At 35.7% G+C, this 17,461-nt stretch overlaps 1 protein-coding gene across 1 annotated transcript in view; it reads left to right on the forward strand.

Annotated features, from left to right (window-relative positions):
- The window catches only part of samd12 (sterile alpha motif domain containing 12), a gene marked incomplete at its 3' end in the record, with an annotated part of 45,842 nt that overhangs the window by 2,117 nt on the left and 26,264 nt on the right, over positions 1–17,461 (forward strand). Inside the window, exon 2 of the mRNA XM_079591268.1 lies at positions 16,832–17,010. Within this exon, the coding sequence (XP_079447394.1) occupies positions 16,832–17,010 (179 nt within the window). The remainder of the gene's footprint in view (positions 1–16,831; positions 17,011–17,461) is intronic.

Genomic DNA, 17,461 nt, shown 5'->3' on the forward strand with positions numbered 1-17,461 from the left:
TCTCAGTCTGCTTTTTGACTGGGAGGATCTTTCTTTGGAGATATCTGCATTCAGCTTTGTGACTAGGAAGAATTTCAGTGTAGATATCTTGAATGAACATTCTGACTAGTCGAAATTATTTTATAGATATCTTAATTGTGTACTCAAACCACCCCTTTGCTAAGCCCCGCCTTTTCTAACCATTTTGTCTTCGAGGAGCGCGCCAAAAAAAATCTCAGAACGGCCTGACCTGGTTTTCAGGTAATAAAATTACTGTGTATGTTATAGTGTTGTCACGATACCAAAATTATGACTTTGATACGATACCAGACTAAAATACCTCGATACCAATACTGAATCGATACCATGGGAAAAAAAACTAAAACAGTAAAAGTAATTGAAAAATATGACAGAACTTACAATTCATTGTTTTATAAATTAATTTAAAAAAAAAACTCTGTTCCTGCCCTGCTTTTTGACCATTCCTTCCCCTTTATAAAATAACTGATTACATGCCAGTGTCCTTACCAAGATGTTTGCAACATTGACATTATTATCAATCATGTTAACATTTGCTAACCTTTCACAATTCTGAACAGGTTTGGGATGACCAAAATCTTATTTCATGAAACGAGTTATTTAATATTTTTTTAATGTAATTTTATAATTACAATATAGGCCTAGATAAGCAAAAAAGATAAGCAAAAAAGCAAATTACAAACAAAATGACAAATACTATAAGAGACAAATAAAATAAACAGTGCCTAATTTCTTTCTACTGTAGCTGAACAAATAAAGTCTTCACTCAATAAATTAACTATAGACTGATTCTTAATAAATGGATACATTTATTCAGTGAAGCATTGAGTGATTGTCTATTGCTAGGGAGGAGCGGAGGAACTCTGGGCGGTGCTGAGGAAATGTAGTTCCACGTCACGTAACAGCAGATTCGACTAGGAGCAAGTGCAATTCAGATATCTTCAAATATAATTGTGACTAGTCGTAATCGAATTAGAGATATCTCTAATTACCTTTGCAGATAGACGACGCATCTTTTAAAAATAGCAATGACATCATTGCAGATATCTTAAATGGAGTTTTGACTAGTCAAATATATATTACAGATATCTCAAATCGGATTTCTTACTAGTGCAATTATAATTGCAGATATCTCTAATTGTCATTCTGACTAGGCGAATTATAATTATCACTCGTCAAAATACAATTGTTACTAGCTTTAAATATATTTATAGATAGTCAGGACAAAGGTTTAAATGCTAAAACGGCTTGCCATAAACAATCACATTCATGATATCAGAAATTAACATTGTCACTAGTGAAAATGGGATTATTGATATCAAAAATTAACATTGTTACTAGTAGCAATTCAATTGTTGATATCAAGAATAGACATTTCAACTAGTGACAACTGAATTCTTGATATCAAAAATAAAGGTTTTTACTAGTAAGAATTGTATTTCTGATATGTGAAATTGGAATTTCTACTAGTAAGAAATCAATTCTTGATATCAACAATTGATTTTGAATGGCAGCCTATGGTGACATTTCACTAGTGAAAATACAATTACAGATATCAAGAATTAAATTCTTGATATCAAAAATTAAATTCTTGATATCTAGAATTAACATTTTAACTAGTAAAAATGTAATTGTTGATATCAAGAATTAGCATTGTTACTAGTGGAAATGTAATTCCTGATATCAAAAATGGCCATTGTTACTAGTATAAATCTAATTCCTGATATCAATAACTATAATTTTAACTAGTGAAAATGTAATTGTTGATATCAAGAATTCATATCCTGGAAATGAATAAAAGCTAAAACGGCTTGCCATAGTGTGACGTCTTATCGATCGATCGTATTGGCAGATCAGTTGAACTAGGAATATAATGTAAAAAATAACATCACTTCAATCACACGTGATCGAGTCATTATGCTTATTAAATTCGGTCTGTGGAATGACGCGATATAACGCGGGGCTAGTTGTCACTCTTTTCACTTCAGTAACTATATTTGTAAAGGGTCTTTATATTTGAAAGTGAGTTTTTGTATGAGTTTATGTCTAAAGCCATCGGATATCTCCACTGGTCTCGCACTGGAAAAAAAAGATTCCTTAATGTTTACCTTTTGTGACAACATGCCCCATAGCCCCGCGTGCTGTCACTGTACAATACAGTATTTTGGTTATTATGTAACAATGGACCCTGTCCTTTAACAGCCTATTAGAGGCTTTTCAGCAAAATGTGAACAATTATGGAAGAAACGCAAAGCTTTTTGGATACGGTTCACTTTACAGAAATATAATGATTTGGATGGAACGTACTTTTGAAGAAAAAAACACATTTGATCCAGTAGGAACTTGTTTGATCTGATTTGGTTTTGTTCCAAATACTGCAATTCCTTGAGCATTTCTTAGATTTGATGAATTGCCTTGCTTGTACAGAGAACACTTTGCTTCTGATTTTAATTATTAGAGCCTTGTCATCTTCTACATGCATATTGAGAGTAAATGTGATTAAAGCATGCACTCGATTCAAGTTTAATGGAGATAGAGTAAATGCATCTTACCATTTTAGACTGAAAACATCCCATGACATTTAGTTTTTAACATTATTTTGGTGGTTCCATCTTTAATTGAGGAGTCACTTGCACCCTATAGGGCCAAAATTACATTTCTAAACCTTTTGTTGTCCGCACACTGAAGAAGTCCTGTCTCAGCATATACAGTCAAGAGAATAGAGAACTGGAGGATTTGTGCTTTACAAACAATACAAAAACATAATGGATCTTTATGTTGGATCTTTAGGGAGAGCACATGCACACTATCCCAATGAAAAATGGGCTCTGCCTAAATATCTGTGTCCAAACTGTGAGTGATTATACATATTAAACGCTTTCTGTCTTGCATATCATCTCAGGGGTGTACTTGTGTAAATGCTTTGGCTCTTGAAAACGCTTGATTCTTCTTCATGATTGGTCATCAGGGACGTGACACACAGTGTAATCTGAAACCCAGCCTGATGAAGACGGCCGTGTGACTGGAGGGCTGTGTAGTTAATGCTCTGCTGAACGATTCCTCTTTAGTGCACGCTGTTCTGCTTTTACAGTGATGTTTACACTTTATAAGACAGCAAAACACTAGATTCCTGCATTTGTGATGTGCACTATAGTGCCCCATTATGCTTTTTTCAGATATTACCGTTAATGTAGTGTGTATTACAGCGGTTTGTGAATGTAAAAGATCAATTCTGAACTGAAACGAGTCGTCAGTAATTCAAGTCTCAATTCCTGCTGGTTTGTAACTCATTTGCATAATGCCAGTCTATGCTCTTGATTGGCTGAACAGCGTCTCTTAGCTCCGCCCTCAAACACTGCAGTGTATCTGAGACTGGAAGAGTTTGGTTCGTGTTGTTCGTGTCGAGAAGACGCTGTTTTCTGAGATCGATACGGTAAAACCCACGCCATCGTTACTGTTCGTATCACTGTGATCAAGAGCTGAGATTCAGATATGATAATGAGCGTTTGCTTTCTGACCAATCACAGCAGACTGGGACGTTTGACCAATCAGAGCAGAGCAGCTCTCAGAGAGGCGGGGTTTAGAGAGACTGAATCTTCGAACGAACCGTTTTAGACACTGTGAGAAAAGCGCTGATGCTGCAATTAATATTATGAGAAAATTAGTGTTTTTTGATCTTGGATGCATGTAAATCTTTTGTAGGAGAACCTTTAAAATGGCGTAATAGTGGCACTTTAAGCAGCAGAAATGCATGTTATGTTGAAATGTTCGGCGAGTATGAGGAATGCTCTAGAAGTCCGGATATGCTTCCAGCGTGTAAAAGGAATATGTGTTGGAATGGCCTGGTGACGGATCGCTCACAGTCACATGAGACATTCAGAGACATTTGCATTCTCAAGCCGCTGAACCGACTCAAGATCAAAACGCTGAGAGACTGACTCTCACACACTCCAGGCGGACTCAGAGTCTGATGTGCAGAAACACTGATGAGATGCGCAACGCTGGAGAACATGTCGTCAGATAGTGTGTGTGCATGTCGACAGATAGTGTGTGTGCCAGACTGCAGCTTCTGAAGAGAGCAAGCTGGATCGAGAATTGAGAGGTGTTAAGGACTCTCTTCTTATATAGGGCAGCTGAGTCGGCTGTATGCAGTTTTTATTAGAGATTAAACATGTTCTTTGTTATGTTTAAAGTTCAGACCTACTGTACTTGGTGTCTTCAGCCGGGATATTCTTTATTTAATACACATCAGTCTAATCCTGACCTATATTCACACTCTACCGTTGAAACGTTCGGGGTCAAAAAAAAAGAAAGAAAGAAATTAATACTTTTGCTCAGCAATGCATTAAATTTATAAAAAATTACATTAACTTTTACATTGTTGCAAAACATATTTTAAATATTATTTTTTTTACATATTTTGAATAAATTCTGAAAAAAATAGGTTTATAAGTGAGAGAAACTTTTCTCGAGATATGAAGAGTTTACTGGTAGATGTTTGTTATGATGTCACAAAAAAACAACATGCTTATTGAATGAGAAATTGAAATTGGGATATTGAAATCGGTAGACTTGCAGATATTGGAGTGCTGGTGTAGCAACTTTGTTCTGAAGGTTGAAGGCATTTATGGAAACAGATTCATAATGTGTCATGCACCACTTTGAGAGGTGTAACTCGACACTATTAATAGGTGCAATTTTCTTTAATTGTGCTTTTTTCCCTGTTTTTCCTGTTTTTTTTAAACGTTATTTACTGATTACAGTTTCCTCAGCTGCATCTCTCAAATATCATTCTTTTGTATATATTCAAATCAGGCAAGTCTGATGTTAAAGTCATGAAAACAGAAATTGTGCTCGTCTTTTCTTCCCTTTTGTGACATCTATCCGAGGGAAACGTTTCTTAAACGAACAGATGTGGGCGGGGCTTGATTGTGTCTGTGGGGATTTGATTGGATGGTTGTGGTTAGCTATTGGCTGATCTCATGTGAGTGACAGGTTATAGCCCCGCCCTCGTCATCAGAGAAGAGAAGAGAGGAAGTTATTCTGATTCCAGATTACAGGAACATGAATTTAAAACGATGTGCACAGACAAATCATTTAGAATAAACACTAAAAAATAAGAAATGTCCATTTTGTTATTAAGGTGACTTTAATGATGTGAAATGATTCTTGTTGAGATTTTAAATATGCACTCATCGGTCAGTCATTGAAGATTTGATGTCAGCATGCATGTAGTTCAAGCATTCCTCTGTGAGTTTAAGTCGACACCTGAGCAATGTCAAATATGTGTTCAGTGTTTCTCATATGAAGTGCTGGGGTAAAAATCTTTCTTATCTTGCAACATTATGTACATTTCTTCTTAGGAATACACCATGCATAAATGTTCTTTATTGGCATTGATATTTCCTTGACAAACATTTAACATCCATGGAATCTTTCCATTGCACAAAACTTTCTTAATCATGAAAAAAGATTCTTTAGATTTTTAAAACCTTCACATTAATAAAAAAAAATGGTTCTTTTGATATCTGAAAGATTCTTTGGAGAACCCAAACTTGTTCTTCAATGGCATCGATGTGAAACTCCCCTTGATGTTTAAGAGCATCGATCTCAACCAATCTTCAAAGAAACCTCACATATTCTGAGACTCTTTTATTCAGTGGTGTAGTCTAGTTTTTTGTAGTGAGTATACTGTGACTCACTACACAGTAGTGCTTTTGAAAGAAAATTGTGTTATTGTTTTGGCAAGTTTACTGTTAAATTAAAACATGTATGAAAACTTGTGTGATATTCCTTTTTAAAATAAGTTTTAATAGATTTCATCATTATTATTATTTTACAGTACATTTTACTGTGCAATTTCTTTCATAATTTCTTTGAGTTTATACCAAACTTTTATTTTGACAGGTTGTCGTAAAGACATTACAGTTTCTGTGTGTGTATGATACGAATGAATGACGATAGTTTTATCAAATGAAATGGTGAAATTCTCATGAAGTGACTCTCATAGCAGCTCTGTGATGAAGTTCATGTGTCATGTGTAGCCTACATCATGTCCTCATAGCTACAGTGAAGCGCTGACACAAGCACGCGCTTGCTTCAGTGTGTGTGTGTAGTAGAGCACTGAGCGCTCATTCCCAGAGACGCGTTGAACAACTGCAGTCTCTGAGTTTTTAATAGGGATGTTCACCGGAGTCAAATGTGACGTCACGATATGGGCGTGGTCGCGAACTGGTTGGCAGAAAGAACCAAAACGTGTCGCAGACTCGCAGCAGTCTACCTGTGTTTTGTCAGCATATGCTAATTATTTGTCCGAAGAACCAAAAAAGAGATATAAGGTTAAGCTTTTATATAACCAGGGTTCATGTTCTCTGCCTGATCAATATCACCTGAGTGATAATTGGAGCAAAAGCCCGGACACATGGCCAGATTTGACATTCGGCGACATCTATCTGTATCTCATCGACACGCCATCTATGTTTACCAGAGAGTCGATGAAGGCGTACAAATCTTTAGATGCCTATAAATTAAGTAATAATTACGAATATTACTTGTTGTAACTAAGGATAACTGGTAAATATGTTACAACTAGAGTAAAAATACAGGTGTAATTTATCCATGGGCTATATTTTGAATCAAAATTATCTTACCTCTGATATATAACATTGGTTAACATATAAGTAAAATGTATGAATGAAAATACAATAATTTGCCCTTAATTTATAAGGGTATGTCAGTGTTATTATACTTCCATTGCTCAGTCACAGCATGCACAAAAAGTTATGTAAACAAACACTTTGACACGTCTTCCGCGGTATTTTGTACAGTTATTCATTCATTAATTAACCCATCAATGCGATAGAACCTATTAGTAACATTTATTTACAAAATTAGTTTTAATTTTAAACGCAAAATGTAGGTAGCAGACGCGATCGTGGTCCGCTGGCTCCCATTGTTTTCCGCTGGGTATAGACGCCTAATTGCAGAAATTCAAAGCTTTCTTTCTTGATTCAGGCTGTTTAGCTACGCGGTAGAAGCTCTTGGGGTTATTACTCTTATCGAACCTGTTAACACAGCTGATCACAAAGCACGATACAACCATTTTTCTTCTGTGTTTGCGCTGCGCTTTAAGCGGTCATTACTTTTCTTCTGCCAACCAGAGCGCGTCGTGACGTCACGGCGAACATCCCTATATTCACGCGATTTGATCTGTGTCCATTGCAAACACAGACGCGGTGAATTTATGAATGAAAGTGTGAAAGTTCTGTCACAAAACGAAGTTGTTACGTATCCTCACGCTTTTTTTAGTGGGTATACGGAAATACTTGGCATTTCCTAGTGGGTATACGGCGTATACCTGCGTATCACGTAGACTACACCACTGCTTTTATTCTAAGTCTCGGGTGTTGGTGATCATCGATACGGATTGTTCTGCATGTCTATTTATTCGCTCCTCAGCTATTTTTACTTTAGAGAGTTAGCTGATGCCAAAGGGAAGGGATAAAGATAGTCTGTCTAATTTAAGCTCTGATTAATATTCCTCTGAATCGAGGCTAGAGGAGCTGGCTGCCATTGTCATCGTCACAGCAATGAAGCGTGTTGAGTCTCTTCGGTCTTTTTTGCTGTTATTTTGCTGTAACTGAAGCACTTTGGCATTATCAGCTCTCATTTAGTGAATTGTTACCAAGTAAAGGATGGATTGATCTGATACTGAGCTTTGTTATCAGACTAAGATGCTGGCTGGCTGAAGTGAAAGTCAGCAAGTGTCAATTTATGGTGCATTTTGAACATATTTAGTTTTATGCACGGATAAGCTTCTTGCATGCATGTTATTCTGACTGTTGAGGTCAATAATTACCTGTCACAAACCTTCAGCCAGATTGCATGATCATAATCATTGCATGCCTTGAATGAATCACTTACACTGAACCAAAATATGTTTTTCAGAGCATTGTGTGGCTATGACTAGAGATGCACGATATATCGGCCGCCATATCGGTATCGGCCGATATATGTTCATTTTTAATGTTATCGATATCGTCCAATAAATAATGAATTATTTCCTTCATCTGAGACACTTCAGATGCGCACTGTTCACCATGATGGTTTTTAATTTTTTTGAAATATGACTGGAATCATTTTGAAAAGGATATCGGCTACATAAAATGATCATGAGAACATTATAATTGTGTGTTTGGGACGTGGCTGTTAATGGGGAGACTTTTGATTTTGTAATCATGCTCTAAAAAATTATATAAAAATTTGGATTTAGATTTATCGGCCAATATATCGGTTATCGGCTTTCAAATATAAAGAGTTATCGGTATTGGCCAAAATGTTCATATCGGTGCATCCCAAGTTAAGACATTAGTTAACAAGCTAGATGTAACAATTTGACGTGATTAGTGACATTTGTTATTCAGCTTAGCTCAGTGTTGATTCAGTTTAGTTCAATAACTGTATATGTTGCAAACTTAATCAACTTTAAAAGAAATTGGTTCAACTATAAAGACAACAGCGTCATTATTTATTCAGTTTAATTCAGTTCTTATCCGATAGTGTCAGTGCAGTCAATACATTTTTGCATCATTGATCATCATTTTCCTGTAAAGCTGCAGAAACAAAGCTGACTTGGTTTGACTGTAAGTATCTGAACTTGATGTATTGTATGCTAATGTGTCCATTGGTAGGAAGTAGTGTCGGGTATCACTTTCCTTGGTTACCTTTGCTGAGGCTACATATGTCATTTGTGTTGGAACAAGCTGCTGAAAGTTAGGAGCCGGAGGTCATAACTGAGTATAGCTTAGACTCTTTTCAATGCCAGAAAAAAAAAAAAAGAAAAGAAAAAAGATGAGAACAAAATAAGATGACAGGTTCTCCTTTGTGGATCTTGAGAGAGTTTTTATAAGCAGAAAGTTCACAGAGGCCTTGTTGCCCTAAAATAGGATTTTGAAATGCTTTCAAAACTCTTGCTCCTGATTAAATATTTATATCTGTCTCTGTACTTCGAGTCCATATTAGCTTGCAATGCTTACTATTTATAATCTCTCTAAAGACCTCGACTGTTTCAAATGTGCAGCGAGCGTTTCGCCTGTTTTGTCTGCTAAGCAAGTTATTGGTGGGCTAAACGTTGAGGATATTTTTAGAGTAAAGATGTGTCTATTTAAAATGGGTCACTACCTTTTTTTTTTTTACTTGCTTAAATAAGTAATATATTTGGAGTACATCTTTGTAGTTTTTGAATAGCGGAATTGTAGAGAAACAAAGACCTAGAGGCATTAAAGAGATCTATTATGTGCTTCTACAAAGTCTTGCTGTAGTTCAGGCTCGACTAGAACAGGTTTTCCTGCTTGAATGTTGATTATTCTCCTCATATTCTCCATTGTTGCGGCTCCTCTCTTCCCAGTCTGTCAGTAACGCTCTGTTTACTTCCTGTCTCTATGAAGCCCCTCCTTCTGAAAAGCACACTGTGCTCTGATTGGTCGGCTGGAGCAGAGTGTTGTGATTGGTCGAGCGCTTCGAGTGTGTTTGGGAAATGTCCCGCCCCTTACCATAACCGCCAGTTTAACACACTACTAACTAACTCAACCAGGCTCCGCCTCTTTATTCTGCGTATTAATTATTATAATGAGGAATATTGTGACGTGTTCGTAGAAGAAACTCAAGACTACAATGGAGGCGTTTCAGGAGTTCAGAAACACTGATATAGAGAACAACTGGAGCTTTCTTCATCCTCAAACAGCAACACTACACACTAAAGAAAGCATTATTTGTCCTTATATTAAATACGCATCTCAGGTGCATTATGAGGTGTACAAACATCCCAGGATCATGAAAGTTTATTATGCTACATATGCTAATTTTAACCTCTTAGCTTGCTGAGAAGAAAGCCAAACTATATTTAATTGTACATTTAACAATAACCATGAAATTGTCCAACCTGGAAAACTCATTGCAGCATTTTAACATTCAAGATTCACCACAAAACATGCACATCATGAAGCCAGTGGCGACTTAAAACACTTTTAATTGGGATCTTGGGTTTCTGAGAGTTCAAATAAAATGGATTAATGTGACTGACTTGTACTTGAGTGTAGACAGATCTCAGTATGCAGGAACTGTGCAGTTGAAACTTGAGAGGAGAGTTCAATAGAAACGCTGAGGCGGAGGCGCTTCGGACTCCTCGTTACACGCTCGCTAAAGCTCTGATCGAGCTCTTTGAAGACCGAGGGGAAGAGAGAGCTAATTGTGCCATATGTGAGCCAAGAGAAAGCTTCCAATCTTGGCCCCGTTTCCCGATTTCAAGGCATCATCCAAGATAAAGGGATTGTCCCCGCTCTATAAAGTAATTCAGGAATTGGATAGATATTGGATCCTGGCCTGTGTGTGTGTGTGTGTGTGTGTGTGTGTGTGTCCTCGATTCATTACATCTCCAAACCCAGTCTGGATCTCAGGGTAGCGCTGGTCAGCCGGGTCCAAGCGTGAGATTGCATCATCGCATCTAAAGTGATTCCTCAGCATGAAGTTAAGACTGAATAACATTTCCCAAGTATTAAAGAGGATCAATAATGCTTTTCCCATGTTTAACTGTCTTGTTTGAGGATGAAGAAGCTCCAGTTGTTCTCTATATCAGTGTCAGTGTTTCTGAACTCCTGAAATGCCTCCAGTGTAGTCTTGAGTTTCTTCCGGGAACAAACACGTCACAATATTCCTCATTATAATAATCCATACGCAGAATAAAGGGGCGGGGCCTGGTTGAGTTAGTAGTGTGTTAAACTGGCGGTTATGGTAAGGGGCGGGACATTTCCCAAACACACTCGAAGCACTCGACCAATCACAACACTCTGCTCCAGCCGACCAATCAGAGCACAGTGTGCTTTTCAGAAGGAGGGGCTTCATAGAAAACCTGTTGTAGTAGACTTTGAGAAGGGCATAAATGGCTTATTTAAAGGCCTGCAATGAAGTTTTCCCAGAGATATAAGGCCAAGAATTCAGGATGTTTTTCTCATAGCAACTTAAGCTCATCAGGCTACGTTGGTAATCATTTGCAAAGTTAATCTGTGATTTACTGTGACTCTTTTGAGAGCATAATGTATACTCTATAATGTAAGTTTACTTGGAAGATGCTAAAAATATGATTCAAAACAGCAACGGTGCTGTATTTCCCCGCAAACCTGTTGCCGTGATACATTTTAAAGTTTGGGTTGGTATATACATAACACATATTTAGTAAAACATATGTATTTATTTAATTGCTTTATGCATGTGTTGCAGTTTTCTACAGTAAGTTTACTTTTAATAATAATAATAATAATACATTTTATTTATTTGGCGCCTTTCTGGGCACTCAAGGTCGCCTAGTACTGTTCTTTTATTGAGTACAGTACCGTTCAATATCTTAGTCAAGTTTTATTTTTTAAGTACATTAATAAATGTATTCAGCAAGGAAAAATGTTAATGATTTAAAGTGACAGTAAAGACATTTATATTACATATTCAAATAAATGCTGTTCTTTTGAACTTTATAATAATAAAAAAATCCTAAAAAAAAAACGTATCACGGTTTTCACACAATATGAAACTGTTTTGTTAAATAATGCATTAAAAAAATCCCATTTTCCCAAGTGCTTTCCAATTGAGTTTAATAGTAATTAAATTAATAGTAAATGTTATGAAGCTCTGTTTTTCCCAGAGAGGATTTGTGTTCTCAGAGTTGTGTCTCTGGTCACAGTTGTTGGTTTCTCCTGTAATATTTACAGTATATTATTGCTTCCGTCACAGCGCTGGACAACATTGGAAGTGACCTGCCCTCAGCTTTATATCTTCAGCCGAATAATGACGTACATTTGTGTTCTGGAGCACAAACCCAGTCTGGAGCCGCACGGGTATATCTGTGGCAATAGCAACTATACATTGTATGGGTCAAAATTATCTATTTTTCTTTTATGCCAAAAATCATGAGGATATTAAGATCATGTTCCATGAAGATATTTAGTAAATGTCCTACCGTAAATATATAAAACATGTATTTTTGTGAGTGAATGCAGCACAATCGTGAACATAAATGCACAACTTTAAAGGAGATTTTCTCAATGTTTACATTTTTTTGCTCCTCAGATTCCAGTTTTTCAATAGTTGTGTCTCGACCAAATATTGTCCTATCCTAACAAACCACACATCAGTGGAGAGATTATTTATTCAGCTTTCATGTGATGTATAAATCTCAATTTCAAAAATTTGACCCATATGACTGGTTTTGTGTGTCCAGGGTCACGTATGTGTTCTGAATCAGCTGATCCGCAACTATCTTCTGTTTCTGGGTCACACACACCGAGCACACAAACACACCACTGCACTTTATGGCCGTACTTCAGATCACTGACGAACACTGACGAACACTGACGAACACTAGAGGCAACAGCAGCGCAGTCGAGAATGCGTTGGACACTACTGAGTTAAACCCATCCACCGCCGGTCATTCATCCTTTCCGGCCTTTCACATTAAAAGCTTCAGTGTGTAAACCTGTGCTCTCCACAATTTCGGTTTCTTGTGAAATATCCCTAATGCGGCAGCTCTTTTTCACACAATGACAGATCATAAAGTAAATTTTTGTACAAAAAAAAAAAAAAAGTGAGTGAGAGACCTTTTTTAGAAGCCATATGATAACATTAAAATTAATAAACTGAAATTCAGGATTTTTTTTCCATTCAAGCTTAGCTCTTTAGTTCGATGGGTTTGATTGCCAATGTAAGCTGATCTGATGTGCTCACCAAAGCTGCATTTATTTGATTAAAAATACAGTAAAAATACGAAAATTCTGAAATATTATTACAATTTAAAAAAGCTCTGTTCTATGTGAATATATAGTAAAGTGTAATTTATTCCTGTGGTCAAAGCTGAATTTTCAGCATCATTACTCCAGTCTTCAGTGTCACATGATCCTTCAGAAATCATTCTGCAACATGTACTTTTGAAAACTGTTGTGCTGATTCATAGTTTTGTGGAAACTGTGTAGGCCTACTTAAAAAAATATTTAAAAAAATTGCAAATGCATTTTACAAGAAAATTATATTTTTAGTCTTTACTGCGCTACTTCACATAGCTTAGAAATTGCTAGTAAAATTGCATAAATAATTACAGAGTTAAAATTAAGTTTCAAAGTAAATCCTGCACTAGATTTTGTTTCAGGATTCTTTGATAAATCGAATGTTCAAAAGAACAGCATTTATTTGAAAACATTGTATGTCTTCTTTACTGTCACTTTTGATCAATTTAATGTATCCTTGCTGTTGATTTCTTCACACACAAAAAAATAAAATAAAAATGGTATTGCCCCCAAACTTTTGACCCATAGAGTAGCTACACTATATAGTGCACATGTTGCTTAAGCGGCTTTTTATTTTGAGTTTACAGACACCAATATATCCTTCAGATTTCTCCTTTCATTGAATAAAATAACAACATGAGGGTGTGTAAATAACGACAGCATTTTTTATTTTGTTGTGAGCTGGCCCTTTAAATGAGTGTGAGGAAAGCAGAGCCGGATTAAACCGTGAAGCAACTCTTCCTCTTCCTCTTCCTCTTCCTCGGTCTCTCGCTCCCTCCTTCCCTCAGTGCGCATGTCCTTCAGAAGAGGAGAAGAACGTCCCGATCTATATTTAGAGGAAAGCCCTCCAGCCCCGGTTCATCTAAACACCCCAGCAAACACACAAGCTCAACGCTCTGTCTCTGACACCGGGTACATGTCGTGTGTGTGTCGTGGCCATCAGAAAAGCTGGTTTAGTGTGTGTGGCCTGAGGAAGAGGCAGAGCGAGGAAGAGGGAATCTGAGAGAAGGAAACGCTGCGTGCTTTGCATGTTGATCTGCTGGTCTGTGTTCTGGAAGATTCCCAGCGTTCCCAGTTCAGTGAACAGCAGCAGAGCGGTCTGTTCTGCTCAGGCTCAGGCGTTCTCTCAGTAATGCTGATCATCAGACGCCGTCACGGCTCCGAGTGTGTGAAGACGTGTTACGCAACATCCACAGCTTGATGAGATCATCATTACACATCTATACACAACAATGAACATTTGAATCATTTATTCTTCCAAACCTGCATTGCTTTTTTTCTTCTGAAAGAGATTTCGCAGATTGTAAGATTTGCTCAGAGACACAAAAAAGACAAAGTATGAATTATGCACTATACTAACTGTCTGTATACATTTTTATATTTATATACTAAGACTATATTTTTATCTGAATCCACATGATAGCTTTGCATCAGCAAGATTGTGTAATTTTGAGATACTATTCGAGTTTTGGTTACACTTTATTTTACAGTGTCCTTATTACATGTTACTGTATAATAACTATAAACTGTGCATAATTACATACAACTAACCCTATATTACATGTATAGTTGATTATTATTACTCAGTACTTAAATGCATAAATACACTGTAACACGGACACCTTAAAATAGTGTAGCCATAGTTTTTAATAATATTTTTGAATTAATAAAAAAAAAATCTGTTTCAGTTAAAGTTTTAGTAATTTTATCATTTTTATTTTTTTGTAAAATCTAGTTTTTATGTTTTTGCTATTTCAGTTTTTGTACATCGTTAATCTAAATGAAAATGAGAAATGTTGGAAACTACGCTGTAAAAAATAGTTATTTCTGTGAAATATTTTTTTTTAAATGAATACAAAGAAAGATATTGGTTTAATCAACAGAAACTCAAAATATTATGTCATCTGAACAACATTAATCAATCTTTCAAAAGTTGATAAGTGATAAATCTTCGTAAAAAATCATGAAACTTTTACAGTGTAGCTGAAATAAAATAAGTTTAAGTTTTTATATATATTTTTTTTTTTCGGTTCTTTATTTTATTTAAAGCAACACAGTTTTTTTTATGGTTTTAGTTTTAGATTAATTTAACTAACCATATAGACTGGAATTTAATTTGTTCATCATTTGCTTTTATTGTAGATATAATTTTTTTTATATATATATATATACATATATAAGTAAAAGCGCAGCTTGCACATTCTGCTGAACTTCTCCTGTTGTGTTTCCCAGAATAAAGAGTCAAACATGCTTTAAGAAGACATGATGGTGAATAAATAATAACAGAATATTAATTTCTGGTTGAACTGTGCCTTGAATTATATAATATTGCCCCCCGTGGTTCTGTTGTAAACTGCGTGTTTATTGTTTGCAAAAAGATGGGATGGAAATTATTAAATTATTAACCATTAAACAGTTGGCGTACAGTATATGATGATTCATATCCGTTTAATCTCATATAGTTCTCCTAGATCTGTGGTTATTAACCGTCTGTGGAAGCGCTGGGTTTGATCTCGCCATTTATTATACATTTCTGTCTTCATATTTATTAATATTTGTGATATTTCTGTCAGAGCGAGCTTCGTCTGCTCGGCCTCGATCACATAACGGCACGGATGGATTCGTTCTAGTGTTTTACTCTTTAATGTTTGTCATAATAATTATGATTATTATTATTATTATTAATGTCATCATTATACATAATCACAAAAATGTCTGTATGCATTAACAAACTGCTTTGGTTCTCTCTGAGAAATATCAAATCCTTGGTTATGATTTTTATTTTATGTGTCATCATCTTTATGGTTCATATGATTCAGTAATATTCTAGAAACGCTGTCTGTCATAATCTTGTCATCTCATGCCATCTAGAGGACGATGTGAAACATGGTTATGAACAAGCCTGGGATATGAAATAATACAACAATCACAGATTATTGAACCCAATATTATTGAGATACTATTATACATTTTTTATCAATATTTTGAATTAGTTTTTTCTTTGTATGTTTTCTATTTTAATTTTAAAGTTTTAGTAAATTTGCTGTGTTTGTCTTTTTTTAAATATATATATATATTTGTATAAATAATTTCAGTGCTTTTGCATATATTTTATTTGATTACAGATATCATTAATTTTATTTCAAGCAACAACAACAAAAGTTTTTTTTATGGTTTGGTTTTGGTTTGGTTATAATGTCAGTTAACCTGATAACCTTAATTTTCTTTTTTTAAAGTTCCCCCTTTCATATTCAGAATCATATTCCACATAGAGAAAAAATACCTTAATATTATTCGGAGGCCAAATCTGAGCAATATTATGTAATAAATAGTGCAGATGCTGATGAAAGAAAAGTAAGATAAAATGTTGATGCTTCTAATGTAAATCAAGCAGACTACTAACATAAAATGCATATAAATATCAATATTTGCCAATAATATGTCTTAGTAAGATGATATTTAAATGCTTAGTTTTATGATCAAAGCTGTAGTTTTAAGACATATAATGCAATGCAATACAATGTTGATTGAGAGATGAACAAATGAACCTTCCTCAAAAGAATGATGATCATATTTGATATGCATGATTTTTCTTAAATGATGTCTGGATAATCAAGTAAACCAAACGTGCTTGAAATATTACTAACAAGTTATTCTCGGCTTTACTTGATAAAATCAGTGCAGATTAACACATCAGAAACACACGAGCGGAAGGAGACGTTACAGTTACACTACAAGACTTTTACTGTGTGTGTGTGTGTGTGTGTATGTGCGGTTACTGAAACACAAACACATGAATGGACAACAGCATGATTGACAGGAGTTTGTAAAACGACTCATAAGGCGTGTAAATGATGAGTATGATCTGATAAACGTGTCACACACACACACACACACACACACACACACACACACACACACACACACAGCTCCACCTTGTGGCCGCTTCTGGTCACTAACGGTCTCGGGTTTGTGTATTTCCACAGCTGTCCACTGCAATCTGACCCAGAATGGGATTGATCATCAGGAAGTGACATCACACCGGGAGGATGTGTGTGTGGATCATGGACTGGATGAGGACAGTGTGTGTTTTCTGGAGCAGAGTCCTGGTTTCCAGCGCCGATCTCCTCCTCAGCGCTCCGTCTCCGAGTCCGAGCTGTCCCGGGTGAGAATATCCCTAAACTCTCCGTTCCTGACCATGTGTCTGACCACTGGTGCTCACCTCACGCTTTATTTCATCAAAAATACAGTAAAACTTTTAAATATTATTATAATGTAAATCATCAGTTTTCTATGTGAATATATAGTAAAGTGTAATTTATTCCTGTGATCAAAGCTGAATTTATCATCATTACTCCAGTCTTCAGTGTCACATGATCCTCCAGAAATCAGGATAATATGATGATCTGATGATCAAGACACATTTATGATTATTATCAATGTTGAAAATGTTCATATTTCTGTGGAAATCCTGTTATTTTTCAGGATTCTTTGATGAATAGAAAGTTTAAAAGAACAGCATTTATTTGAAATAGAATCTTTTGTATCATTATGAATGCCACTTTTGATCAACTAAATGCATCTTTGCTGAATAAAATAAATTAAACAATTTCTTT

The sequence above is a fragment of the Phoxinus phoxinus genome, assembly GCF_949152265.1.
Source record: "Phoxinus phoxinus genome assembly, chromosome: 19".
Lineage (NCBI taxonomy): Eukaryota > Metazoa > Chordata > Actinopteri > Cypriniformes > Leuciscidae > Phoxinus > Phoxinus phoxinus.